This window comes from Rousettus aegyptiacus, unplaced genomic scaffold (assembly GCF_014176215.1).
Source record: "Rousettus aegyptiacus isolate mRouAeg1 unplaced genomic scaffold, mRouAeg1.p scaffold_m13_p_1, whole genome shotgun sequence".
NCBI classification, from domain to species: domain Eukaryota; kingdom Metazoa; phylum Chordata; class Mammalia; order Chiroptera; family Pteropodidae; genus Rousettus; species Rousettus aegyptiacus.
This window is the reverse complement of record NW_023416284.1, coordinates 77,030-103,946: the sequence shown is the minus strand read 5'-3', so window position 1 is coordinate 103,946 and position 26,917 is coordinate 77,030. Positions and strand designations below refer to the sequence as shown.

Sequence of the window (26,917 nt, the reverse complement as noted above, 5' to 3'; positions counted from 1 at the left end):
GGTGGGCCTGGCCTCAGCTGGCCCTGCCGCCCACAGCGCAGACGCTGACATGCCCAGGCCACACTGACCATTTCTGCGGCCTGGTTGCCATGTTACCAGAAAGCATGTGACAGCTGCTGCCCGCCCGACCCCAACACCCACTGGGCACTGGTAGTGTTGGGCTCACGCCCCGGGCCCCCACTGTGAGTGAGGTGCTGGCTCAGCAAAACTAGAAGGTGGGTAACCCTGCACGTGGCCCCCATCAACCTCAGAGCTCAATCAGCAAGGGGGGTGTACACACCCGAGCCAGCCGAGCATCCCACCTCCTGCTCTGGCCTTACCGCCTGGGGGTCCCAGAGGGGCCCTCCCTAGGCCTGGTCGTCCCACCAGAGGCTGGTGGAAGAAGGCTTCCCCATGGTCCCCCAACACCCCTAACCCCATCCAGCACAGTGAGGGGAGAGGCCCATCCGCCCCAGATGTGGGGAGGCGCCATTGTCTGCTCCCTGCCCTAATGTCCACCCCCAACTTCTGAGCTGACCAGAGCCTGGGCCACACACCCACACCCAGGGGCCCAGGGCTGGCTGGCTGCAGCCCGAGCACCACCATCGCTGTGTCCCAGGGTCGGGACAGTGTGCAGGCCCTGGCCATTCGCTCCCCTATGTGGACCAGAAGGGGTCGGCCCTGAGGGTCCTGCCTGGGCGGGTCAGGGTGTCACCTGGCTGTGTGTGCAGCCCCCTCCAGGACTGTCCCCACGAGCCTGGTTTGCTGAACTGGGCCCACCCATCTACCACTTGGAGTTGGTGGCCTTTGGCCAGAGGTCTGATCAGAGGCCAGGTGCGATGGACAGTATCCCCGACAAGTGCAGCGCCCTCAAAGTCATGGCGTGAGGAGGTGGGGCCTGCAGGGACGGGATTAGTGCCCTTGTCAAAAGGATGCCACCGAGACTCACGCGGTGGCAGCGTCTGCAACCAGAGTGGGCCCTCATGCAGACCAGACCAGACGGCCCCACCCTCAGCCTGCCAGCCTGCGACAGGGAGGAGCACATTTCTGCAGCTGAGAAGGCCCATTCTTGGCGCCTTGTCACTGGGGCCCGGACGGGCTGAGGGCCGGGGCTTAACGCTATGATGCAGCTGGAGGCGGGAGGCTGTGCTGACCTCTCGGGGTCTCTGGGGCCCCTGGCTGCCCCTCCTGGGGCAGGAACTACAGCTGCAGGGTCTGGGCTGATGTTCCTTTGAGCACGTGGCCCCTCTCCAGCACAGGTGCACACTGCTGGGGGCGGGACCTGGGGACCTATAGGCCCCCTTGAGTGACCCCCAGTGAGCCCTCTCTTCACCCTTCACCCTGACCTCCTGCGCATGTCCAGTAAAGCCATTTCTCCCTGGTGGGGGACCCGCTGCGCCCAGCACGAGGCTCGGAACCGGGGGGGAGCCTGGGCCACCGCAGCCCAGTGCGTGGGAGCCTCGTGGGGACTCAATGAACTGGCGCCTCTGACGTTTCAGTGCCCAAGAGGCGCTCGGGCTGGCAGTGTGACTACTGGGCCTGTGGCTGTGACCGTGTGTGTGCATGGGACCAGGCTGTGGGACCAGGGGAGTGCCAGGTGGACAGCCCCCTCAGGTCCGTGATGGGGTGTTCGGGGGAATTTGGAGGAGGGGAGAGGGAAGGGAAGGAGAAACACCTGTTTCTGGAGCCGCACCTGTCTCGGGGCTCCCAAGAATCATGCTGCCCAGAACTAGGCTTGCCCGGACAGGTGAGTGAGGCGGACAAGCACACAAAGACCCTGCAGAGACACGGACATGGACCCCCTTCAGTCCCCTCTGTGTCCGGGAAGCTGGCAGACGCCACGCCAGCCTGTCCCTGAAGGCCCCAGCCTCACGATCTAGCCAGCTCCTGCAGGCCCAACCTCCTCACGCCATCATCTTGGGGACTCTGCACTTGTTGGGGACACGTCCGTCCATCGCTTCTGATCAGGAGACATCTGACCAAAGGCCGCCAACTCCAGATGGGTCCGTGCAGGTCAGCACAGGAGCTCCTGGGACGGCTTCCAGCATAGGCCGGGGCTGAACCCCAGTTCTGCTGTCACTCAGCTGTGTGCGTTCAGCAAATCACAAACCCCAAATGTAAAATGGGATTTGTGATAGGACCTGCCTTCCTGCTGTGTGGTTGAGAGGATTAAGTAAGATAGATAATCTGCATGCTGAGAATTGCTTTCAGCCAAGATGAGGCAGCTGGGACCAGACTTTCTCTCCCACCGTCATCAACTAAAACAGCCAGTGAGGTGTACGGACCAGCACGGGGTGAAGGACGCTGGTCCCTGAGTGTGGGAAGCAAGTGCAGGGAGCCCGGTACCGCCCTAACCGAGACCGGAACACGGCTCCCTGGCCGTGGTGCAACCGGGGGCCGGGCAGAGCTGGCAGCCTCCCTGAGTTGAGGAGATAGAGCCGACAGTCGGGGACCCACGCAGTGGGGTTCGCAGGACAAAGTACCAGAGAGGAGGGAGATTCTGGAGCATGGCAGCAGGGCCTCGGCCTGGGGAGGACACTCCTGGGAACCAGGAGAAACGGCTCAGGTGGACCGCGGGGAAGGGTCTTCTGAGTGCACGCAGGTCAGAAGCAGTCCCCGGCCCCGCCAGCCGGGATGGAAGCCCTTGGAATCATGGGAGTGTGGCAGAGGATGTGGGAGGGTCCTGTCCCCGCAGTGAGTAATGATTAGCCTTAGACTGAGTGGTCCTCTCGTTTGCCTAACCAAGTTCATACACAAGGCCTGAAAGCATCAAACTGCTTTTAAGTACTTCATCTGCCCCCAGAACTAGGCTCAAGAGTATTTATGGGAGCACAAACATATTCGGTACCCAAAACGTTAAATTCACAATGTCTGGCATCCAGTAAAAAATTACCAGGCATGCAAAGAAGAAAAATATGACCCATAAGGAGCAGAAAAGTAAGTCAATTGAAAGCAACCCAGAAGTGTCACAGACGATAGAATCAGTAGACAAGGACGTTCATGTGTTCGAGAGGCTAGAGAAAAGACCGAACGTGTTGGAGATGTTGAGGCCACAAACCCCCGCTGGACCTCTAGTGGCGGAAGCCACAGAGCAGCGTGGGAAGGAGGGGTTGAAATCACAGCATTTGAGGACACGATGACTGGAATTTTCCAATCGTAATGTAAACTATGAACCAACAGATCCAAAGAGCTCGATGAAACTCAAGCACGAGAAGTGTGAAGAAAACAACACCGAGGAACGTTCTAAACGGATCGCCGAAACACAGAGATAAGGCCGCGACGTCTGCTGCCGCCACTCCTGCTCAACGGTGTCAGAGTTCCAGCCAGGCCGAGCGGCGAGGAGATGAAGCAGAAAGGAAGAAGTAAGACTGTATTCAAATGACATGACCTTGTATACAAAAAATCCTAAGGAATCCACCGAAAAACTATTAGAATCAATACCTAAGTTAAGCAATGTTGCAGGGTACGAGATGAATATTTTAAAAGTCTATCGTATTTCCATCACTGGCAACAAACAATCTGAAAATGAAATTAAGAAACCTATTCCATTTATAATATCATCGAAGAGAATAACATACTTAGAGATAAATTTAACAAAAGAACTGTAAACCTCATGCTTTGAAAACTAAGCAACATCGTTGAGAAAAGACAGAAATGAATGGAAAAATATTGCATGTTCATGGACATTGTTAAGGTGACAGGGAATGGGAGAAAATATTTGCAAAACATATATTGACGAGGGACTTGTGTTTATAATACAAAATAACTCTCTCGACCTAGTAATAAAAGGACAACCCAACAAAAAAAAAATGGGTGAAAAATCTGAATATCCGTTTCTCCAGAGACATACATGGCCAATAAGCACATGAAAAGATGGTCAACATCATCAGCCATCAAGGAAATCTAAATCGAAACCACGATGAGATTGCCCTTCACACCCACCAGGACAGATCGCGAGGAGTGCGGTGTGCCCTGGTAGGACTGTGAGGAGGGGCGGCCGCGCAGGAGAGTCCGGAAGTTCCTCGAAAGCTTAACTGCAGAGTCACTACATGGCTCAGCAACTCCCCTCCTAGGGCCACACCCCAGAGAGATGAAAACGCACGTTCACAGGAGAACTTGTGCACAAATGTTCACGGCAGCACATTCGCAATGACCGAGAAGCGGAAATCGCCCAGATGCCCGTCAACGGGTGAATGCGGGCGCGGAAGGGCTCTGCCCCAGGGCAGGCTGATCTTTGCCCTAAAAAGGAGCAGAAGGCAGACGCCCGCCTCGTCGTGGATGAGCCTCGGGAACAGGACGCGGGAGGTCGCGTGTTCGCGACCCCGACCACGCAGAGCTTCGGCACACGGATAGAGAGCAGACGAGGGATGCCTGGGGCTCGGGGAAAGTCGGGGGGAGTGGGGCCCGGCCTCCTCGGGGTGATGAAAATGTTCTAAACTCGGTTAATAGTTGCCCAACTCTGTGACTATGCTAAAAACCATTTAGTTTAAGTGGGTGAATTATATAATGTGTGAATTAGATATCAATAAAGTGTTAAGCCTCCCTCACAAAAGCAGCAATAAAGAGAAAGTTGTAAGAGCTGCTGGGGAAAAAAAAAGGCACAAAGGGGAGGCGAGCGCAGGGCTCCCTGGGGAAACGCCCCTGAGGAGAGTCACAACGCCCGGCCGGGGCTGCGGGCGCAGGCGGGGAGCAGGGGGGCGGCGGCCACGCGGAGAGCGGCGGGCCGCTTCCTGGGAAGCGAAGCGCGCACCTGCCGTGTGACCTGGCCGCTCGGCCGCAGGTATTTACCCAGGAGAAGGGAAGGCCCCGGCCACACAAAGACCAAACACAGATGCTCCCATCGGCTCCGCATGGAGTCACCCCAAGCTAGTGGGACCCGAACGTCCATCGGCAGGTGAGCGGAGAAGCCGAGTGCGCCGTTTCGGACGGCGCCGCATCCGGGTCGATGAGGGCGCCAGAAAGAACTACTGGTGCGCAGCAGAGTGGGTGCGGCGTGGGTGCGGCGTGGGTGCGGAGTGGGTGCGGCGTGGGTGCGGAGTGGGTGCGGAGTGGGTGCGGAGTGGGTGCGGCGTGGGTGCGGCGTGGGTGCGAGGGGGCACACGCTGGCGACCCATTTACATAAAAGTCCAGACAGCGCCACCTAACGGCAGTGACCGAGAGCCCGTCGGTGGCCGCCTGGCGCGCTGCGCGTTTCCAAGGGCACAGGAACCTTTAGCATGACGGCCTCCTGGGTGTGTACACGTCATACCTTAGCAAATGTTACACTTTGAATATATGCACTTCACTGTACATACAGCGAACCTCGTTAAAACTATTTAAAAAGTAAGCGAAAAGCCCATAATCAGTGGAAAGCCTCTAAGGCAGCCTGGCATGTCGTAGCTGCTGCTGAGAATCGGGGCTCATGTTTCAGCGCTTTCTACCTCAGGGTCAACGGCTCCGAGGCGGCTCCCGGCCTTCAGGAAGCGGGCCCGGCGCGGAGTCGGGAGACGCGCCCGCCCCAGGCGCGGGCGCCGAGCGGCCTGGGCTCCGTCGGCCTCCATAGGGTCTTGGTGCCCCCTGGCGGCCACGAGGGGTACAGCAGGCTGCGTCCCCCTACCGCCACCTTTCCCGCCGGTGGGCAGGTGCTGGCCTCCGCTGTGGAGCTGGGTTGGTGTCCTGGGGCGGTGCGACGAGCCCTGCCCGCTCTCCTGTCCCCGCAGCAGGCACCCCCACCCCGCCCGAGGCCGTGACTGAGGTGGGGGTGGCGGGGAGGAAGCCTCAGGTTCGTCCCGGGTGAGACCCTTCTGTCCCCGGCCTGACCCGCCCCCCGTTTCTCTCCCCTCAGGGCATCAGGCCGCCGGCTACAGACGTTCTGAACCCCTCATCTTACAGAAGCCGATGTTTGTCCACAGGCAGATCTGCACATGCCACCCGAGCGCCATGCGGCGCTGGGCTCGCTGGGTGCCCCTGTGGGAACAAACGTGTGGCAGGACCCCCGTCACCCCCATCTGTGGAAACCTGTGCCGCGGGATCGCAGGCCCAATGCGAAAGGTGAAGCGATGAAGCTTTGGAAGCGAGCGAGTCCATCCCGCGAGACCGCAGGCCCTGGCGCGGCCACGCTCTTCAGGAGCAGCGGCGGCCATGAAAGAAGAGTCTCGCCCCGGGCTGTGCCAAACGCGCCCCACGAACCCATGAGGAGCAGGTGTAGAAAACTGGCAGGCGAGCCGAGGAGACACCCGTCTTCCCAGCACCAAAGGCCAGGCCCCCGGCTGTTGAGGACACGTGACTAAAAGCGCTCGCGATGGCACCGCGGAGCCCGCACGAGCGCAGGACCACGGCTGCCCAGACGCCCGGACGCCGCGCGCGGGAGCCACCGAGTGTCCTGCAGCTGCAGGGGGCGGGCCGGACATGGAGCTGATGCTGGTCGCCTGCGCGAGGGACCCGTGGAACCCAAGCTTCCGGGCTGGCGACCACAGTGGGCGCGGAACCCACACGCCCGTCCTGGCTGCTCTGCCGCCTGGTGCTCGCATGGCCTTTGTCACGCCTTTTATATCCAACTGTCACGCGGTGCATGTTTCCCGGGCTCTGGGTCCCACTCCGGGACGGTCGCTGGGCCTCCAGTTTGCAGCTGGGTTGGCAGAGACGGGGAGCTGCTATGGGCGGCTGGCGTGGAAGTGAGGGGGGGGTCTCACGGGATGGGGCCTTTACCCTGTGGGTCCGATGCACCCTCTCTGGGAGAGGGCTCCAGGACTGAGTTAAACTGCGGGGCAGCCTGGTCTCCCCGCACGCAGACGCAGTGCCCCACCCCGCCTCGTGACACCAGCAGGCTCCGCCTTCCCGTGCAGGCTGGGGTGCTCACACGCCCACCCACACCTGCAAAGCCAGTCAAAGCACCAGCTCACTCTCCCCGCGGTGCCGCCTCCTCCACTGTCCCCCACGCAGCCTCGGCCCTGCTGTCCCCTGACCGCTGAGACTTGTCCCTGAGACTCTCACAGGAGTTTGGGCCCGAGGCCCCTCCTCAGCGGGGTCTCCGGCCTCGCCAGGCCCTACTTCTCTCCTCTCTGCTTCCGTCCGACAATGCAGCACTGTCAAAGCAACCTGGTTACGTGTGTGTTGAGATGGCTGCTGTCTAACCCTTCTGTGTCCCCAGCTGGGAGCCGGGAGGTGTGTGTGTCATGGTGACCTGGCCTGGAGCACCGCTCAGAGCAGGGCCTTTGGGACCCAACCTTGCACTTGCTAGCTGTGTGGCTAAGCGCCAGTCCTGCACCCTCTCTGGGCCTCCCGAGCCCGCTGTGGACTCGGGCCCTCCTGCTGCCCTCTCTCAGGGGCCTGGCACAGGAGCTGCCTCCGGGGGGCTGCTGTCCTTGGCCGATGCCAGAACCCGGGCACCCTTGCCCCTCCCCTCTCGCCGGCTGGCTCGCCTGGGATGGCAGCGCCACGTCCCCTTTCTCGGGCCACTCCCGTCTCGGGTCCCACCTGCAGGAGCCTAGGTCAGGGGATGCTGGCAGGAGGGGCCCACTTTCCTCCCCGGACCCCCCACCTTCTCCAGAGGCCCAGGGCCCGTGCCTTTTTGGGGTGCACTCCGCCGAGAGCCTTTACCCAGGCCCCACTGGCAGGTTGGTCAGTGCTGCCGGCGGAGGGGCCAGTGGACCCTAAGTCCAGGTGGGGGTAGCTGCAAGTCCTGTCCCCAAGTCTGCACAGCCAACCTCCAAAGAACCCCTGGGACATTCTGGAGTCATCACTTCCCAGCTCATCACTCCAACTCCCTCTGTTCCCATGGGAGCTGAGGTAAAGCCCCAAGCCCCAGAGGGCCCGGGCTGGTCCTGGGGGCCACCGGCCGGCCAGGCGACGGGAGGGGTGGGGCCCGAGGCGGTGCCACTTTGAGAGCCGAAGGCAGCCCGCGGCCAGGGGAGGGGCAGAGGGCCCACCACAGGGACGGGGGGCCAGGGCACCGCCGACTGCTGCTCAGACCTGGCCGGTGTCTGACCCGACCCGAGGGCGTCCCTCGCGTAGCTGGAGGCCCCCCAAATGCCATCTATTTGTGGCCTGGACCCTGATGGCTGGCAGCAGACATGTGACCCTGCGATGGGGTATTTTTGGCAGTGGGGGAGGGGCCTGTGTGGCAAGCCCAGCACCATGCGGCCTTGGGACAGGCAGCCTGGACGCCCGGTCAGCAGCAGGAGCACAGGTATGGCCTCGTCAGCCCCTCCTTCCCCTGCGAAGGGGTCCCGAAGGTGACAGCACCCACAGGGACCTTCCCCAGAGCCAGAGGGGAGGGCAAGGTCAGTGGGTCAGGACCTTGAGGCACCTCCCTCTCGGGACGGGACTGGCCAGCGTGACCTCCCACCCCTGTGTCTGGCAGCAGCTGACTGGAGGCCCAGGGCAGCCCCTCGGGGGCTGAGAGGTGGGGGGCTCTGGAGCTGGGGCGACGAGGCTCGCTGAGGCGGGTGGCGGGGGGAGGGGGGATGGCCTCTGCAGCCAGGCAGGGCTGGTCAGGGCCGCACACCCTGGGCTTTGGAGGCACCTCTGTTCTGTGGCCTCCTGCACAGGTGTGGCACGGCCAGGCCCCCCAGCAGCAGTGTGACCCCCAGGAGCTCAGAGGAAGCCCGGCAGCCTGTCCCAGCCTGGGCAGGGGGAAGGTCATTAATGCAGGCTGGTCACCTGCGGGACGCTGTGGCCCCTCTCCTACGGCCAGCTGCTGCCGGGGGCAGCTGGGACAGGCAGAGCTGACCACCGCTGGGTGAGCAGACCCCTGGGCATGGCTCTTGAAATGGGTTCCCTGTGAGAGCCCGGCCTCCGTGGGGGATGGCCAGGGGGTGAGGCTGGCCCGGCCGGACGCACGGAGCTCGGAGCTGGGAGGGGGAGGCCCCAGGTGCGGAGGCTCAAAGACGAGGCGCAGGGTTCTCAGTGCTCGGCGCTGACGCAGAGCTGCGCGCAGCAGGGAGGCACCCAGCGCGACATCGCAGAGGCAGCATCTGGGGGCGGCGGGGAGACGGGGACTGTGGGTTCCGACGCGGAGGGCACAGCACGGCGCCCCTGCACCCCCTCCGCTTTCTTCCAGAGCAGAGACGTCGCGCCAGCCCCGAGCCTGGGAGCAGGAGGCCCCTGGGGGTGGACCCGTGGCGGCCATGCCTGAAGACCCGGATTCTGCCGCCTCGAGATGGAAAACTTCCAGTACAGCGTCCAGCTGAGTGACAAGGACTGGGCTGAGTTCTCGGCCACCGCAGAGGAGTGTGGCCTCCTGCAGGCGGGCCTGGCCTCCGGGGACGAGCTCCTGTCCAGTGACATTGACCAAGGAGACAGCAGTGGCAGCAGTCCCCCAGGGCCCCTGACCCTTCTCGAGGGGCAGCCGGCTCCCGGGGGGCGTGGCTGGCCTGGCTCTGAGGAGGAGGACCAGGCGGCAAGGCAGCAGCTGGTCAGCAGGTCTTGGCAGGAACCCGACCTGGCCCAGGGCACCGGTCAGCAGATGCCCAGCACGTCCGCACGGTCAGCAGCTCCACAGGCCCTCAGCCCTGGCACCTCCCCTCTCGGCCACAGCCCGTCCCTCCTCGGGCCAGTGACTTCCAGAGACGAGATGCAGAGGCTTCTGCAGGGGCCAGCCCCCCGAGACCCTCCCGCTAGGCCCCCCGGTGAGCCTCCGCGGAGCCCCGAGTCCCCTGGCACCAGCCCTGCCCCCCCGAGGTCCCCCGGCAGCCCCGGCGCCCCGCCGCGCAGCCCCAGCCGGAAGAAGAGGCGAGCTGCGGGGGCCAAGGCGGGTGGGCGCCCGGGCGCTGCGGGCTCCGCTCCGGCCCAGCAGGGCTCCCCGCAGCTCTCTGAGCCCAGGCCCCGGGAGGGCCTTGTCCCCGCTGGGTCCCAGGGGAAGGGCCTCTCGGCTGGGGCAGCGGGGCAGGCGGCGGGAGCCGGGAAGGCTGAGCTGGGGCCAGAGCCTGCCGGAGCCCCTGAGCAGGCGGCCGGGCCAGGGCCGGGTCTGGATCTGTCTACATCCGTCCCTGCAACTGAGCAAGGCTCTGACCTGCTCAGAACGACCCCCAGAACTGAGCTGTGCAGCGCGCCCACACCTGCCCAGGAGGCCCACCCAGGGGTCTCAGTGGCTGAGTCAGACACGGCTCTGACTGCACTGGCCTCCGAGCCCCAACCGGACCCAACTCTGTCTACACCTGCCCACGAGCCCCAACCTGACACGCCCGTGTCTGCACCCACCCGCAAGCCTAGGACGGATGTGGACCCACCTGCACCGGGCTGGGTGGTCCAGCCGGAGGGGAACTCCTCTGCACCCTCCTGGAAGGCCCAGGCCGATGCAGGCACAGCCCTCGTCCCCCAGGCTGGGCCTGACACCATGGAGCCTGGCACTGCCCCCACGGCCAGGCCGGATTTGAGCTCCACGGTGTCTTCAGGGGGCCACCGAGAGCAGCCCAGAGGGGAGCCCCCAGCAGGTCCCCCCGGACACCACTTGGGAGAGACCCCTACAGGTCCTGTCCAAGTCACCAAGAAGAAGAAAGTGCGGTTCTCCTCCGCTGTGCCAAGCCCCGAGGAGCCGGGGGCTGGACAGGCTTCAGGCCCACCTGGGCCAGCCACAGCCTGGCCCTCAGCCCCCAGGACGGCAGCTGGGGGCCGTGGGGGGCCAGGAGCTTGGGACGCAGTGGCAGTGGGACCCCGGCCTCCCCAGCCTCGGATCCTCAAGCACCTGCCGCCCCCTGTGCCCTCTGCCTCCGGGGGGCCCGGATACAAGAGCTGCTTTGCGGTGACCGTCCCGGAAGCCTATGAGTTCTTCTTCTGTGACACCATCGTGGAGGAGGATGAACAGGCTGAGGAGGAGGCGGAGGCCAGCCAGTCCCCGGCCGACGTCCAGTGGCCGGACGTGTGCGAGTTCTTCTTCCGGGACTGTCGGGCCCAGAGGCTGCGGCGTCGCAGTGGCCGCCGCCCAGCTCCTGCCCCACCGGCCCAGCCCGGGGCCACCCCTTTGCCCAGAGACCCCATGCCCATCTCCATCCCCGAGGCCTATGAGCACTTCCTCGGGGAGGACAAGCTGCAGGGCGTGCTGGATCCGGCCACCCTGCTCCGGCTGCAGGCCGCAGAACACCCCGGGTTGGAACCCCAAGGGATAGTGCCTGGCAGCCCCACAGAGCCCAGCCCAGCCGCAGCAGAGCAGCTCAGCCTGGCGGTCAGGCCAGCAGGTGTGTGTTGCCCGGGCCCCAGGGCCTGGCCAGGTCTTGGGAACACACTGTCCAGGGATTTTAGCCAGGAGGACTGTTGGGAAGGGGCAGGCCAAGACCCCGGTCATGAGCCAGACCCTCGGGGTGATCTGGGAGGAAGCAGCAGGTCCTGGCCATCCCAGGACACAGTCCAGGTGGGGAAGCCCAGGCCAGGTCATTCAAGGTTTTGGCTGAGCACTGACAATCACCCCGCGTTCGGGCCCAGACGACACCGGCGCCCTGCCCCCAGCCTCCAGTAAGGGCCCGGGTGGCTCCAGCTCAGACCTTGCGACTGGCCGGGTCGGGCTCTCAGTGGGCTTCGTCTCACGCCCCCTCTGGAGGGTAAGGCAGAAACCAGGAAACCTGGCCCGTTGCAGCTGCGCCACACGCTGAGACCCAGGACAGGCGTGTCCGCAGGCAGACGTGTCCGGGGCAGGCGGGCCTGAGCGGAGTGGCTGCAGCTCAGGACATGCTTCCTTCCTAGGGGAGCTTCTCGGTCCCCTCACCTCGTTCACCTTCAGCCAGAACGACATGTGCCTGGTGTTTGTAGCCTTTGCCACCTGGGCTGTGAGGACGTCAGACCTGCACACCCCAGACGCCTGGAAAACAGGTTTGGGGGCCCTGCCAGGGAAGGGAGCTGGGCGGCAGGGGTGTGGGGAGCCCAGAGGGTCGCAGGTTTCTTCCCTGACCTTGCTCCTCCCTTCGCTGACCCACTGTTCGCGCCCTTTAGGCCGGGCCAGCGGGTAGAGTGGTGACCAGCCAGGAGCTGGCGCTCAGGAAGCCTGCTCTTCTCTTACAGTCTTGCTGGCCAACATCGGCACCATCTCCGCCATCCGCTACTTCCGCCGGCATGTGGGGCGCGGACGCCCCGGCCCCAGCCCCAGCCCCAGCCCCTAGGACCTAGGCTTGGCCCAGGAAATGCCCGAAGGCACTGGGGATGAGGCGCTGCCCTCTGGCCTTGCCCTTTGACCCTTGTGTCGGTGTCTAGGAAGAAGCCAATGTCCTCAGTCCTGGCTACCTGGGCCTGCACCTGAGGCTCCATACCTGGGCGCGGGAGACTCGGAAGGCAGGTGGCTGGGGCTGAGTGGGAGCCGATTAGTAAGGTGGCCGGATCAGCATATAAAAGCAGGCGTCCAGCGAAAATGGAATTTCAGACACGCAATAGTTGAGGTGTACTCACACTAAGAAATTATTTGTGGTTTATCTGAAATCAAATTTAACTGGGCGTCTGTATTTCATCTGGTTGTCTGGTCAGGGGTGAGGGGCAGGATGGGGAATTGGAATTAGAGGGTGTCTGAGCTGCGGCGAGGCCCCGGTGGAGATCTGGGAGGGGGCAAGGGCAAGGGGGCAGGGGCAGGGGGTGTCCCAGGGACTCTGCCCTGCTTACAAATGGGCTGGGATGGTGAGGGCCTCTGAAAACTCCAAGGGCCAGTGGCCAAGGCCTCCTCTGCTCCTGCCTGAGACGGCAAGCAGGTGCCGCTGGGGGTCTATGGGGAGGCAGCTCCAGATGCCCTGTGGGGCGGGGCTCTGTAGGGCAGGGCCTGGAGTCTGCCCTGGGAGCCCCGGATGAGGCACACAGCAGAGTGCGAGGGTGTCAGGTGGAAGATGGGATGTCTGGGATTGTCCCAGGGCTGGGAGGAGCCAGAGATGAGGCGAGGAGGTGGGCAGGGAGGCGGGCAGGGAGGCGGGCAGGAGGCCGCCCGCTCGCGCTCGGAGGCGGCCCAGCTGGAGGCAGTGTGCACAGGGCGCCAGGCACAGCGGGCAGCTCCTGGCCGCCCAGTGAATGACCTGTGGGCGCAGCATGAATAAAGTCTTCTCTTCTCTGCGTTCCTCTCCTGTCGGTTTCTCCGGAACACTCCCGTCCCGCCCACAGGCCACCCTCCCACTGCTGTCAGTGATGTGTCGAACCTTGCTGACCTCTGACCCGCGTGGCCCCTGACCTCTTGCACCCCGACTCTCACTAGCCTGATTTTCTCGACCTCTGGCCTGTGCCCCGTGCCCCCTTCCCACTCCCAGGCGAGGCCCCGTGGGTCTCCGCCGTCCCCTCCCTGGAAACGGGCCTGGGCCCCGTCCCTGCAGGCATCCCGCTGATCTGTGCTCCACGCCCTCTGGCCACCGCACCCTCAGGACAAGGCTGCTGCCTGGCCCGTCAGGGCCTAGAAAACTCAGGGTTCTGGAGACTCCCTGTAGCCCGTGGGGGGCAGAGCCTGACTCGGTATTGGGTGGGGGTGATCAGCCTGTGGGCCACACAAAGGGACGCAGGCCTTGCTCAGTTCCCCAGGGTCAGTGCTGGCAGGTGGTCCTGAGAAGTGGCCTGTCCATCAGATCCACTGGATGAACCCGCCCTCAGCCTCGGTTGCTCCACGGGGCCGCCGCTGGCCGGGGGGAGACGTGGCCTTGTCCCAGATATTGTCATAGCTCCTGGGGGTGCTGCCGTCTGGTGGGGAGGGCGGAGCTGCATGTGCCTTCAGGAGGCAGCACCCCGAGCCCCCCCACTCCCAGAGGCAGGTCCCTCACTCACCTGCGGGAGGCAGCAGGGGGCCAGGAGAACCCTCTCTCAAACGGGACACCTGCAGACCCCGAACACCAGTCTGAGAGCCAAACCCCGGGGGGACTGCCAGTCCCCACACCCACCCTGTCCTCCTGGCCTCCACCCCTTCCCGTCTGCTCCCTGCCACCGCTCCCCGTCGCTGGTCTCCACTGCCCCGTCGTCCCCTGCCCCGCAGAACCCCGTGTCCGGGGTGGGGCCGCCACTCACGAGCTGAGGGGAGTCTGGGGGCCCACGGCCCTTGGAGGAGCCCCGTTGCCGCTGAGAGGCCCGGGGCTGCAAGGCCCCCTTCTTGGAGGGCAAGCGGGAGCCGCAGGGTCCGAAGCTGGGGTCGGAGACAGGCACAGACACGGGGACCGAGGGGAACGGGCTCGCGGGCGCGGGTCCGAGAGAGCTCCGCACGGCACTGAGGAACTGCAGGGCGGCGTGGTGAGGCGTGGCCTGGGCGGGGCCTCTGGAGCTGAGACCCCGCCCACCAAGCCCCTAGCCTCTCCAGCCCTGAGCAGACCTCAGGCTGTGGACACAGCCACGCCCGTCTGCCACCACCAGGGCACCAACCTCATCCAGGCCCCGGACGTCTGTGATCTTGTGGTGGGAGGTGGCAGGCGGCGTGTAGGGGTCGGCGTACAGCGGCGAGTGCGGCGTCTCCACAGCGTGGCCTGGGCCTTCGGGGCCACAGTCCAGGTTCAGCTGCAGGCAAAAGGCAGGAGAGACAGGCTCTCTGGAGCTGGAAGAGGCTGAACCCTCCCCTCTCCCTGCGGGTGGCCCCTGGACCCGAGAGGCAGAGGCCGGAGAGGTGGAGGGAGAGGGAGGGCCAGGCCCTGGGGGGGCGGTCAGTGTGCTGGGCCCACCTTGGTCAGGTCCAGGTGCAGTGGGGGGCTTGGGCCGGGCCCCTCACCCCGGGCCTTGCTCCTGGGAGACCGACCGCTGCCGCCCCGTCTCAGCTCTGCCTTCTGCCCACCGATGCTGGTACAGCCAGGGCTGGGCTGGTCCTGCGGGGACCAAGGGCCTTCCAGAACCTTCCCGGGGCCCTCCCCCACACAGCCCTCTCAAGATGCTCTCTAGTCTGAGTCCCCTCCCGTGAGTAGCCAGAGTCCCTCTTGGGATGGGGCGCTGTGGGGACCAGACTTCCCACACTTGCCTTGTAGCCCCCCGTCTCTTTCCTCTGTCTGTACCCCCAGACACTCACAGGTACAGGCTGGGCAGGGTGGCCCGCAGTGGGCAGCGCTGAGGACTCGGGGAGGGAGTGGCTGGTGCAGGTCGAGGGGGGTCCTGGGTACCCTGAGTCCCAGCTGGTCCGTCCATCTGAAGAGAGTGAGCCCCGGCCACTGCCCAGGGCCTGGGCAGCAGGGGAGTGGGGTGAGCGCATGGCAGGACCTCCTCCCCGCCTCTCCCAGCCCAGCTGCACCCTGCTGCCCTGCCGTGGGCAGCACCTCACCTGGTGGGGCATGCGCAGCCCCGGGAAGGTCTCGGGGTTGGGCAGGAGCGGGGCCCCACCCCTGCGGGAGACCGTCTGCAGGCAGAGCAGCCAGCGGCTGTAGTCCTCGTAGCTGGCACACAGCACGCGGATCGTGTTGATGAGGGAGCCTGGCACACAGACACCATGAGGCGCTGGGGACCCACTGGACTCGCGCCCCCCAGGCCTGGCCTCCACACACCTTCGATCAGGAAAGAGCGGATCTGCTTCTCCTTCTCCTCCAGGTTGACTTGGATGGAGGCCAGCGGGAGCTCCCCCTGAGCAGGGTGGGGGAGGGGAGGGGCTGAGTCTGGGGCGGCTCGGAGGGGCCAGGTCCTGCCCTGCCCTGAGCAGGGCCTTCGTCAGCCAGAGGCAGACACGCTGGCTGCTTAAGGGGACTGGTCCCCTTGGTCACCTGCTAAGATGGGGAGGCGGGGAGCTGTCGGGGTGCTACAGGGGAGTGCGGTGTGTAATTCTCCACAGCTGAAGGTCATGGTCGCCACGGTCGCCACGGTCGCCCCAGGCGACAGTGTCTGAGGCCCCTCTAGGATGATACCAGGTGCCAGGCAGTGGCCCCTCCTTGCCCACATCGGAGCTGAGACCAGACTGACCAGGGCAGCAGGCTGGGCGGGTGGGGCCAGCACGCTGTCCCAACAAGCCCCGAAATACAGGTTCCTCCTGAGCCGCTGCCCCCTCCCACCCCCACGCACAGGGCACCTCCCTGGGGCGGGACCGCGGTGGGGAGGGACTCACCTTAAAGCAAAGCCCGTCTGCCTCCTCGGAGAAAATGGCCAGGGAGGTCGGGTACAGGACCAGAAGCCGGTCCCACTGCTCCTGCGAGGGGCCGAAGGCCGAATGGGTCTCCATCCGCGTGCACCAGGCCCCCACCAGCGGCCTCCTGCATCTGCCCCCACCCCCATCCCCTCGCCCCGCCCCTGCTCCATCGCTCACTCCTGCGCGCCCCGCCCACCTGTGAGGGCAGATGCTGCAGCTTGACCCTTGAAGCGCAGATGGCACTGCCCACTGCTTGGCGCCCTGACGCCGTCCGCACCCGGGTCAGCCTGCGCTGCAGAGTCCAGGGGAGCTCGTCCTCAGGGGGGCCCTGGTAAAGGGGGGTCAGGGCGGGCAGAGGAGGGGGCTGGACAGGGGTGTGGGGTTCAGGCACTGACCTGTGGGGGCGCTGAGTTGCAGCGCCGAAGCCCTCCAGCGAGAGCCATCTGCTTTTCCAGGTAGTACAGCCAGCGGTCCCGCTCTGCCGGGCTGGGGCAGAGAACCAGCAGAGGGGCCGGCAGTGGGCCTGTGGGCGGAGGACAGGGTGGGCTGGGCGCGCGGCCCTCGGGAGAGGCCCCCGTCAGGGCTCCGCACAGCCCCTGGGGCTGGCTCGGGGGGAGCCGATGGCGCCAGCGGGGACCGTGGGCCAGGAACGAGGCCACGTGCGCAGCTCCGGAGGCCCCTGGCCCGCTGCCCTCCCCGCAGCCTGGCACGTGCTCGTGTGCCCGCGGAGGAAGAGGCAGGCCCTCGCAAAGTGCTCACGGTCCTGCCGGTGTCCCGGGGCTGGGCCCCGCGTGCCCCACACACCTGTGATCTGGAAGGCAGGCTCTGTGGACTCCTCCAGTGGGCCGATGCTCAGCTCCATCAGTGGTAACAGTCCCTAGCAGAGCACAAGGGAAGGCTGGGCTGGGACCCCGGTGGGAGTGGCCCGGCCTCCCCGGGAGCTTCCCCCCTCTGCGCATGTCCCGCACCTGGAAAGTAAGCCCTTCGGAGCCGTGCGCCTGGAAGTACAGGTGGGAGGGGAACAGCTCCAGGTAGCAGTCGCTGACGTCCTGGGGAAGCAAAGGCTGGCTGAGGAGCTGGGGGCCGGCCGCAGGCCAGGCCCCGCGCACCCCGCCTGGCCGGGCGCCCACCTGGCTGTGCTGGAACCTCAGCTGCACCTTGGCGTAGTGCACCACCTTGCCCAGGCTGCGGACCGGCACCCTGCGCCGGCCCCTCTTGAACACGCTCAGGAACGGCTGCTCCAGGCTCTCTCGCTGGCTCTCCAGGCCCGGGAGGTCCTGAGGGGAGCGGAGCTCAGGGTAGGGGGGCTGAGCCCCGGCCGCACACGGCCCCGCAATCACACATCAGCACAGAAGCCTGTACGCACAGCAGCCCTTTCGCGTGAAGCTAACGGCAGGACGCGCATGCGCAGCCTCAGTGCGAGTCACGGAGGAGCCAGTGAGGTTTGCACGCGACGGGGAGCCAGCCCTCATCGTCGGGGTTTCCCCAGCCGCCTGCCCTCGTATGGGTTGCTCAGACCTCCCAAGGCCTGCTGGTCGCAGCACGCTGGGTCTGTAAGTGAGGCAGTGGTCACCCCCCCCCACCGCCCGCCCAGCGTCACCTGCTAACTGGTCAGTACCTGGGCCTAAATAAAATGTGGGGGCCTGGTTTACAGCGTTTGCCCACTGCCATGGTAACATCAGCAGGTGTGCAGCTGGGCGGAGAGGCGTCCGGCGCTCCTCCCCCACATCAGGCACAGATCTGTCGCGGGGCCTTTGCACTGGCTGACCCCTCTGCCTGGGCCACTTGGCCTTAGTCTTCTCGCCTCCCGCAGGGCTTGGCTCAGATGACGCCTCCCCCGCGCGGTCCTGTCCGGGTGCCCTTCCAACGCTCCGACCTTCCCTGACCCCTCTGCACACCTTCCCTGCCTCACTTCTCCTTACTGCTAGCCACGTCTGCTCTATTATATGTCCTACTTATCTGTTTGTCACCTGGGTCTGTCACAGGGATGGGATCACCATGAGCACAGGGTCTTTGTCTCTTTTGCCCACTACCATATCCCCAGGGCCAGGACAGGCCTGGGATGTGCTGGAGGTTCAACGCCAGTCAGCTGAAGGGAAGGAAGTTCGGTGCCCACAGGCGTTGAGCCGATCCCGGCACACAGAAAATCCAGCAGACGGGGCTGGTGCCAGAGGGGCTGAGACCCGGCAGCTCAGGGGCGAGTTGGGGAGGGTCGTCCTCGCTTTGGGAGCTGCCAGTGTCTGCCTCACCGGCTTCTGTGCCCTGGCCAAGCTGAGCTGCCCCTTGGACAAGCCCAGGAATGTGCACAGACAGACGCACAGCTCCCCAGCCTCCCTGCCTCGGGGTGGGGCCTCCTGCACCCACACCCAGTGCGGGGAATGACGCCAGGATGGGACCCGTGAAAAATAGGCCATGGAGCAGGAAGGGCCAGGCAGCTGGCCCTGTGGCCCAGGCTGAGCCTAGGGCCCAGGGAGGAGCCGGCTCCCAGCCGTGGCAAGGCAGCTCCGTGCGGGTGCAGAACCCACCACGGGGCGGGGCTCCACCTCCCAAGGTTCAGCATGCCTAGTCTCCCATCCAGCCACCACGTCCTGGCAAGAGAGGACCACACACCTCATGAGACGCGGCCAGGGTTATCTATGTGTCCTCGGCTTGGACAGAGGGAGCTGAGGTCTGAAAGGCGACCCCATCCCTGCCAGGACAGGCCGTGGACAAAAATGTCCTGCGCCTAGTCCAGCCCGAGTGTGCCTGGACATGCTGTCCAGTCCCTGGGGCAAGCAGACACCAGGGCCCCGGCCTGGCCACAGCGCCCCCTCGGGGCAGCGGAGAGATCCCGGAGGCCCCGCCTCGCGCCGGCCCCTGCGGCTCGCTCACCCACTGACTCACAGTCGGGGCTCAGTTTCGCCCTCTGCTCAGACTTCCAGCCAGATGCGCTCCCCAGGGCGGGGCCCGGCCTACTTCCTCACCTGGTTCTGGGTTCGACACCGGGGCTGACCTGGGAGCCCCTGAGCGGAGCGGACACAGACCTCCGCCGCCGGACACGCCCACCCCCGCTCACCGTGCCGGGGATGTAGTAGAAGATTTTGCCGGCAGCGGCGTCCGCGTCGGGACTGGCCTCAGTGCCGAACAGGCCAGCCAGCTTCCTTGTGCCGTCCTCTCTGGGGACAAGAGAACGGGGCTCACATCCTGGCCCCTAAGGCGGGCTGAGTGACCCTAAGATCCAGTGTGGAGGCCACGCCCACTCCCCCTCACCTGTTTCCCTTCAGCGAGGGCTTCCTAGAGAAGGAGGCCCGGAGCCTCCGAGGGGCCTGAGGGACGCAGTGGCTGTTCCCCATGGGCGGCAGTGACGGCTGGCCCGAGCTGAACAGGTCGACAGGTCTGGGTCCCTCTGTCCGGAGCCTCCTTTCCCCACCTCCCGGGGGGCGGGGCTATGTGACGTCTTGCCGTGTACCCAGGGGCCGGGCGAGGGTGGAGTCTTTCTGGGAGGGACTGGCCCTACCTGGGCCCAAGCCTTTCAGTTCTCTGCCCTGGGTCCTCCACCAGGAGCAGGCCAGCTTGGGACAGGGTGGCAGGGGCTTCTCTCTGGCTGAGCCAAGAGCCCTAAACTCAGCCTCCATTCTGTGCCGGAGGGGCCTCAAAGGCCTGGCCCCTAAGTGCGTGGCCTGCCTGCACTCAGGCTGGGATGAGCCCAGGGACCCCTTTCCAGCCCCCCCCCCACATGAGCGCACACCCTGCTTCCACTTGAATGCCAGTCTGAGTCACCAGTGACTGTAGGGGGTGTGTGCTTGCTTCAGCGTGGAAACAAGAGTTTGCAACATTGGGGGAGGGGAGCCAGGACCCTTCTCCAGCTTCCTTTCCTACCTGGACTCAACCCTCATCCCGGCCAAGGCCAGTGTCCTCAAGGCTGAACCAGAATCCAGGAAAGGTCACAACCCTTCCAGGTGTGTCTAGAACAGTCACGGCGAGGTACGGGGAATGCCATGTACATCCGCTTCCTAAGAGCCTGGGGTGAGACGGGCCGTGGGGGCTGCTCAGGACCAGGCTGACAGCGGACCATGCTCATGGTCAGGCACTTGTCCAGGACGCGGAAGCCCAGCTCCAGCTGGACGCAATGGTGCTGCCTCAGAGCCCCCAGATGCCAACACAGCGCCTCAGCCCAGCTGTACCCCCAGGCCCGGCCCTCCTAGTCACCCCAGAGACCTCAAAAGAGATGGACGCTCAGGCTCAGAGCCCAAGAAACGTGTTTATTGTTCACGGTGGCTCGTATTGCTGCGAGGAGTCTGTGGCACACGCACGTGTGCCCAGCTCAGTGCAGGATCCAGAAAAGACGCCATGCCCACAGGTAGGAAGCCCCCTTAGCGTCCTCCATGGGAGCATGCCTGGCCCGGTGAGGCAAGGGCGGTGTGCAAAGCGAAGGCTGGGCAGACGGACGTCCCCCACCCTGGCCGGCTCCACTGCATCTGCCCCTTGGTCCCTCCCGGTCTGCAGAGCCCTGACCCACTGGCAACGGCAGTGTCCACCCTCACTGCTCCCTGGTGCCTTCGGAGAGGCGGGAGGAGACCGGGGAGGGCGACCTGGCCCCAGAGACACAGGACACTCTAGAGTAAACGTATAAACTGTTAGCTACAGTGCTGTTCACCGATCGATAAATACTGGATAAATAAACAGCTAAGTAAATGGTACACGCATAAAGGAACACTGAGGAACGAACAGGAAACCGGCGGCCTCGACGCCCAGAGACGTGGACAGACGGTGCAGGATGTCCCTGGCGGGGGCGGAGGAGCCCACTCCCCACGCATGGGTGGAAGGAGGCGCCGGGGCCCCCTGTGGGGCTTAAGGCATGTGGGAGGCCGTGGGGCCGGGCCTCTGTGTAGTCCATGCCACGGGTCAGAGGCTGGTGGACGACACGGACAGTGTGGGCGAGGAGGGCGGCGGGAAGTTGAGCAGCTCCAGCACTGCCACGCCGACGCTGCTGCGCCGCGTGAACATGCAGGAGGCGGCCACCCACTTGTTGGTCCTTGGATTGTATTTCTCGATGGAGTTGAGGCTGGAGCTGCCGTCATTGCCTCCCACAGCGTACAGCCAGCCGTCCATGGCCACCAGGTCATGAGTGCTCCTGATGGAGGAGCAGGTGGGCATGAGCCGGTGGGCGGGATAGGGGCCCGGGGGTAGGACCATTGGAGGAGCCTGGAGTGGAGCCCGGGGCGGGGCCACAGGGAATGGGAGGAGCCTGGGGTGGAGTCACAGGGAATGGGAGGGGCCTGGGGTGGAGTCACAGGGAATGGGAGGGGCCCGCATTGGGGCTATGGCGCATGGGTGGAGCCTCTGCCAAGGCCACCAGAGCTGGGGCTGGAGTACCGCGGCTGCACCTGCGAGAGCGGGCGGCGCAGGAGGCAGGGGGCACAGCAGGCGGGGGTGAGGCCATGGGGCACATCTGTCAGTCTCTGTGGTGGTGATACTCCCAGCCTCTGGGCTGGGGGACAGCGCACCTTCGTATGTTCATGGGCGCCACGCTCTCCCAGGCACCAGCCTTGGGGCTGTATCTTTCCACAGAGTTGAGGCAGCTGGTGCCATCATTGCCGCCAGCCACATAGAGAGCCCCCTCCAGCACCGCCACACCGGCTGAGCTGCGCCGGCTCAGCATGGAAGCCACTGGCGTCCACGCGTTCACCTGTGGTCAAGGGGACCCGCTGGGGGCAGACCCGTCACCGGCCTCCCCCCATCTCCACAGTACAGACCCCCGACTCCAGGGTGGGTGTCCGTGGGACAGGGTTGGGACCTAAAGGGCTGATGCGCTGAGGGACGTGGGGGGCCAGAGTGACGATGTCAGGCAGCCCTTGGGAAGGGGACTCCGTGGGGTTGGGGTATTCCGCACCTGGGGCTCATACTTCTCCACAGTGGCCAGGTGTGAGGAGCTGTCGTAGCCGCCCACAGCGTACAGGTTCCCATCTGCAAAGAGTCAGCATGCCATGATGCGCCTGCCGTGTGTGGGGTCTCCAAGATGGGGCAGGTAGGGGTGGGCACCACAGCAAGCAAGCCTGTCACCCACCAAGCATGGCCACACGGACGTATCGCCTTCGGGTGCTCATGGCGGCAATGGATGTCCATGTTCCCGTCAGGGGGTCGTAGCGCTCGGCACTGTGGGTGCACGTGACACCGCTGACCCTGAGTGGTGGCAGGTCAGGACCCGCCCTCCCCGGTGCTGGGTGATCACTGAATCTGACCCCAGAGTCCCACTGGGCCAGGAAGCAGGCCCGCTGGGTGCACATGGGCCCCTGGCTGCCTGGATGATCCTGGGCAAGTGTCCACCTGGGCCCTGTCCCTGGACTGGTGGACCGGACCCCAGAGAGGAAAGAAAGGGCCAGGTGGGCCGGCACAGATGAAGAGGTCTAGGGGAACCTGGTAACTTGAGTTGGGCAGGATCCCTTTTTGCTCCCCTCGAGGTACGGCCTCTGCAGTCCTGCTATGGCCACACCTGCTGCCGAGCTGACCCCAAGAGGCCACCCGGCCCTGAGCCCAGCCACTACCTGTTGAGGCACGAGGCCCCATCATAGCCACCAGCTGCATAGAGGAGCCCGTGCAGGGCGGCCACACCCAGACAGCTGCGCCGCGTGCCCATGGACACCTCGGGCTGCCAGGTGTTGGTCACAGGGTCGTACGACTCTACGGTGGCCAGGTCTGAAGTCCCATCGTAACTAGGGGAGGAGTCCGATGTCATCAGGGCTGGCCCAGTGGACACACACTGAGCCCGACCCGAGACCAGCCTCCACGCTTACCCGCCCACAGCGTACAGCCGGTTCCCGACTGCCGCCACGCCCACCCGGGCTCGGCGCGTGGACATGGAGGCCACCATGTGCCAGCGGTCAGTGCGCATGTCGTAGGCTTCACAGTCTCCATGGATGGCAAACAGACTCCCGCCACCTAGAGAGGGGGAGGTGATGGGGCAGGACCAGGGGCCCAGGGAGGCCACGGTCGGGGGACGCGAGCATAGCGTGAGGTCAAGGGTGGCGATGGGCACGTGCGAGGGGGTCACAACACACGGGGTGCCCCCCGGGGGACGGAGCAGGTGTGGGGTGTGTGCAGGACGTGACCAGTATGGGTGGAATGGGCTGGTGCTGGGCTCATGAATCAAGGACACAGGGCGGAGATGTGCGTGGAGAGGGAGGGGACGTGGGGGCGCGGGACAGGACGGCATACCCACAGCAAAGAGCACCGGGCCAGCGCCCTCACAGCGCCGGGGCCGTGTGCGGCTGGTGCCGAGGACGCCTCTCTGCTCCGGCAGCAGGTGGAACTTGAGGGCCTCGATGAGCAGGTCCTTGCAGTCCGGGTGGTGCCTCACCAGGCTCTCGGCGTCCACGTGGCCCAGCAGGAAGTCTCGGCTCAGCAGGGGCAGACGTACACACTTCATCAGCTGGGGTGCAGGGGTGCCATGGTCAGTAGCAGGCAGGACCCATGGGCACACCTGGTCCCAGCGCTGAAACCCCCTTTCGGACACCTGTCTGCCTATGTGCTTATCCTTCTTGAGACATGTGCCTGCATCACCCCAACGGTACCCCTGGACATGGGGCAGCCCAGGCACACCCAGGCCCTCGGCCACTGCGTCCCCTCCTCAATACAGCGTCCCCACCCTGGGGGCTGCCCTCACCCGTGGGACGTGCTGCCTCCGAGCATCCACGTCATGCTTGACCCAGCTTAGGACGGCACGGTAGACGTCCTCCTCTGAAGGCACGTTCAGGCTGTCGCTAGAGACCAGTTCCAGCACCTGGGGGTGGGGACCCTCAGACCTGAGATCTGGGGGGCGGTTCTTGGGGGCCCACGGAGACCTGAAGATGCCTGGGAGGGAGAGTCCAATGGGGGAGGGGACCCAGTGTTCCTATGAGGAGGGGCCAAGCAGGGTCAGGAGCCAGAGATCCAGTTCGTGTGGGCCTAGGCCAGAGCAGTCCTGGGGACTTGGAACCAGGGACTGGGGCTGTCGGCAGGTATGTGGTCAAGAGTCGAAGGTGAAGGCTTGGGCAGGGTCAGAAGATGGAGACAAGGAGGGCAGCCAAGGAGGGGCTGGGACATGGGTCAGAGGCTAGGAACGAGGGCTAAGGAACAAAGGGCCAGGTCTTAAGGGTCCCAATGATGGGGGCCGGGGGGCCGGGGGCTGGGGCAGGGCGCAGGCTGTGCCCGCGCTGGCACGTTACCTGCTTCAGCGGCAACAGCATGAACTCCTCAGTCTTGGCCACGTCCACGAAGTGCTGCAGCACGTACCTGTGTGCCGCCTTGAGCAGGTCGCTGCACGAGTGCGTGTCGGCGAAGCCCCGGATGCCCAGACAGTTGGAGGGGTCGAGCTGACTCAGCAGGAACTTGCAGCAGGCGTCACGGACGCCGTTCAGCTGCAGAAGGCTGGCGGCTGGGAGCAGAGTCTGTGGGGCGAGGAAGGAGAGGGGACCGGGGGAGCAGGGACAGAGAAACAGGACGTGAGAACTGGGGGAACAGAGTGGGGTGGAGACAGAAGTGACCTTGGGGGTAAAGGGACAGCCGGGGGGGCGGAGACCAGGCAGGGGCATAGGGCGTGGGGAACGAGGCGGCCGCACCTGCACGTTGCCTTCGCCCACCACGATCTCGGCCGTGTACGCAAACTGCACCAGCTGGTCCAAGGCCTGAGGGTCGATGTCATGCAAAGTTACGTGCGTCTGGCGGCTCTCGCTCATTTCATCTGTGGGGACAGCGGGTCAGACCAGCCCGGCCCCGGGAGGTCCGCAGATACCCCCCGCCCTCCGATGTGCCCAGGCCGGGTGAGGCGGTACTTGCTTGTGAACATGGCGTGGAAGTAGGGACTGCAGGAGGCCAGCACCACCTTGTGTGCTCGGATCTCCTTGGCGGCCACGTGCAGGACGATGTCACACAGCAGGCCACGCTGCCGCATGCGGCTCATGGCCACAAAGGCGTCGTGGTAGTGCCTCTTGGAGTTGTGGGACACAGTGTGGCCCTCTCGGCTCAGCAGCTGCACCGCACCCTCCATGGGGGCCGCTGACCGGGCCTGCCGGGGTCGCGCACGCTCTGCCTCGGGGCTGCAGATGGGCAGTGCCAGGTCAGAGTGCACCTGCAGGGAGCTGCTCACCTGCCCCTGAGACCCTGGGATCTCACCGCTGAGGCTGTGCTCACTCTGCCTCTCACTGCCAGGGGCCTCGGGGGTCCAGTAGGACTCTGCTAACCTCCCAGCAGGAGGGCCACGGCTGAGCCTGCACATTTCCTCGCCTATCCCCCCACCGCCGAGGCACCATACTGCAAGCTGCCCTGTGCTTCTCCTGATGGTGACTCTCTTAAGGACCAGGCTTCCTCTGGCTACCGTTTGCTCCCAGTGGAGTCCGATGTCCTCAGCACCGGCTGGCAAACAGGAAGTGCATGCAGTGAAACTCGTCAGCGCTGTCAGGCGGTTCAGAAGCGGACCCGGCGCCCAACCACAGGCGGGACCTCGCTTGACCCTCCCGAGCGGCCCTGCCCGCCCTGTCTCCCACCCCATTCTGCAGACCCGCCGCCAGGGGCTCTGAACGGAGCGGCCAGGATTCAAGGGCAGCAGGAGAGGACAGAGCCCCCGGGAGCCGCCACCTCCGGACACCCTGCCCCACGTCCGCTGAGTGAGCTAATAAACGGAGGAAGGCGGGCTGGACCCGCAACCCGTCGCGCGAGCCTGTGGGGCACCGCGGCTGCCCACTCCGGGCAGCCTGCCTGGGCTGGCGCGCGCCCTTCCCTCCCTCCTTCCCGGACCCACTCAGTCCCTGGCCCGACTCACGGTCCCCAAGCACTCCGGCCCACTCACGCTGGCGGCTGCGGCGGCGGCGGCGGCGGCGGCGCCTCGGGCCCGGGCCCCGGGCTCCCGTGCTCCGGGCTCTGCGTCCTGCCGGCCGGGCGCTCGCTGCGCGGCTGCATGGGCTCGGCCGCCGGACCCGCCGCGGATCCGCGGAGGACGCACAGGCTAACGGATACACGGACCGCTGCAGGGCTGCTTGGCGGCGGCGGTCGGCTCCGCGTCTCTCGCTCCCGCCGCTAGTCCGCAGCCGCTGTTTCTAGGCGCCGCCCGCCCCGCCTCCTGCGCTCCCCCGGGCTTCGCGCACGCAGTGTGGGACGCAAATCCTGTCAGTCTCGGTGCTTCGCCCGCCTCCTCCAGGAAGCCCTCGGCCCCCGCGTGCCGCTTATCTCCAAGAAGCTTTCCAGACAAACCGCTCTGCTAACTCATTCAAGGAGCCCCGCCATCCCACCTTTTACAAGTACCAGGCCTTGAGCTGGACGTTGGCTGCGGGGGTGGGGTGTGGGGGGGGGGGCGGACACACGACCTGAAGGGTCCTGACCAGAGCCTCGCACGCGCCCAGAGCTGGGGGATGTCTGGCCATCCAGGCCCGAGGACCCTCGCTCTTAGGTGGCTGGGGAAGGAGGGCATAGGCTGGTTTCTCTCCCTCCTTCCTTCCCCGACGCAACCTTTCAGCCTCTGGGCCTTTGCACCTGCTGGCTGTTCCCCTGGACTGCGGAGGAAGAGTGGCTGTTCCTGCCCGGGTTCGGGTGGAGATGTGCTTGGCATATGTGATCGTCGGTGAGTTCCCAGCAGAGGGAGGAGTCGTTGGCCTGGAGAACCAGCCATAATACCTTAAGGTAGATTTGGCCAAATTGACCACAGTGACAGCGCCTCCCCCCACTTCCCCACCACAGGTGCTGTGGGACTGTCTAGTGAAACGGAAGCACCCCATGGCTCAGACCTCCCCTTGGATCAGGGCGGCGCGTCCTGGCCTGCAGGGCGTCATTCGTCTTTCCCCCAACTGCTCGTTTACAGCATCGGCGTTTCTATTCTCGCTGGGTTTTCCTAGTAGAGCGCTGGCTCTTTGTCACTGATTCGTGAGAGATCTCTGTACAGAAGTCCCCTCTGCCGATGCGTCGACGCCCTCACAGGCACGTGTTTACGAAGCCCTGGGGACGCTGTGGGGCAAGGCGTACTCAGGCCCCAGGCCTGGTCTG

At 65.1% G+C, this 26,917-nt stretch overlaps 3 protein-coding genes across 9 annotated transcripts; 1 reads left to right on the top strand and 2 right to left on the bottom strand.

The window, feature by feature from the left end:
* The first annotated feature begins 7,918 nt into the window (after positions 1-7,918).
* On the top strand, positions 7,919-12,072 carry PERM1 (PPARGC1 and ESRR induced regulator, muscle 1). 2 transcript variants are annotated; one of them, XM_016144536.2, is made up of 4 exons: positions 7,919-8,146; positions 9,020-11,132; positions 11,635-11,760; positions 11,950-12,072. In XM_016144536.2, exons 2-4 carry the CDS (start codon positions 9,119-9,121, stop codon positions 12,045-12,047), a joined length of 2,238 nt encoding a protein of 745 aa, XP_016000022.2. In that variant the 5' UTR covers positions 7,919-8,146; positions 9,020-9,118; the 3' UTR covers positions 12,048-12,072. The 2 variants fall into 2 exon arrangements, with proteins under 2 accessions (XP_016000022.2, XP_016000020.2); XM_016144534.2 differs by lacking the exon at positions 7,919-8,146 and adding an exon at positions 8,534-8,698.
* Positions 12,073-13,445: 1,373 nt separating this feature from the next.
* On the bottom strand, positions 13,446-19,351 carry PLEKHN1 (pleckstrin homology domain containing N1). Of its 3 annotated transcripts, none has more exons than XM_036225756.1 (16): positions 19,178-19,351; positions 18,984-19,083; positions 17,059-17,205; positions 16,897-16,977; positions 16,733-16,805; positions 16,324-16,451; positions 16,125-16,220; positions 15,908-15,988; positions 15,357-15,432; positions 15,137-15,285; positions 14,888-15,037; positions 14,550-14,690; positions 14,257-14,388; positions 13,909-14,112; positions 13,672-13,720; positions 13,446-13,587 (listed from the first exon to the last, which is right to left on the bottom strand). In XM_036225756.1, exons 1-16 carry the CDS (start codon positions 19,258-19,260, stop codon positions 13,472-13,474), a joined length of 1,806 nt encoding a protein of 601 aa, XP_036081649.1. In that variant the 5' UTR covers positions 19,261-19,351; the 3' UTR covers positions 13,446-13,471. The 3 variants fall into 3 exon arrangements, with proteins under 3 accessions (XP_036081649.1, XP_016000023.2, XP_036081681.1); XM_016144537.2 differs by having other exon boundaries at positions 16,125-16,256; positions 19,178-19,298; XM_036225788.1 differs by lacking the exon at positions 14,550-14,690 and having other exon boundaries at positions 16,125-16,256.
* A 798-nt stretch (positions 19,352-20,149) lies between these two features.
* On the bottom strand, positions 20,150-25,955 carry KLHL17 (kelch like family member 17). Of its 4 annotated transcripts, XM_036225519.1 has the most exons (12): positions 25,731-25,955; positions 24,722-24,981; positions 24,505-24,626; positions 24,112-24,333; positions 23,571-23,687; positions 23,123-23,336; positions 22,702-22,846; positions 22,453-22,620; positions 21,975-22,063; positions 21,801-21,874; positions 21,415-21,596; positions 20,150-21,041 (listed from the first exon to the last, which is right to left on the bottom strand). In XM_036225519.1, exons 1-12 carry the CDS (start codon positions 25,838-25,840, stop codon positions 20,813-20,815), a joined length of 1,932 nt encoding a protein of 643 aa, XP_036081412.1. In that variant the 5' UTR covers positions 25,841-25,955; the 3' UTR covers positions 20,150-20,812. The 4 variants fall into 4 exon arrangements, with proteins under 4 accessions (XP_036081412.1, XP_016000026.1, XP_016000027.1 ...); XM_016144540.2 differs by lacking the exon at positions 25,731-25,955 and having other exon boundaries at positions 24,722-25,659; XM_016144541.2 differs by lacking the exons at positions 21,415-21,596; positions 25,731-25,955 and having other exon boundaries at positions 20,891-21,041; positions 24,722-25,659.
* Positions 25,956-26,917: the final 962 nt, after the last annotated feature.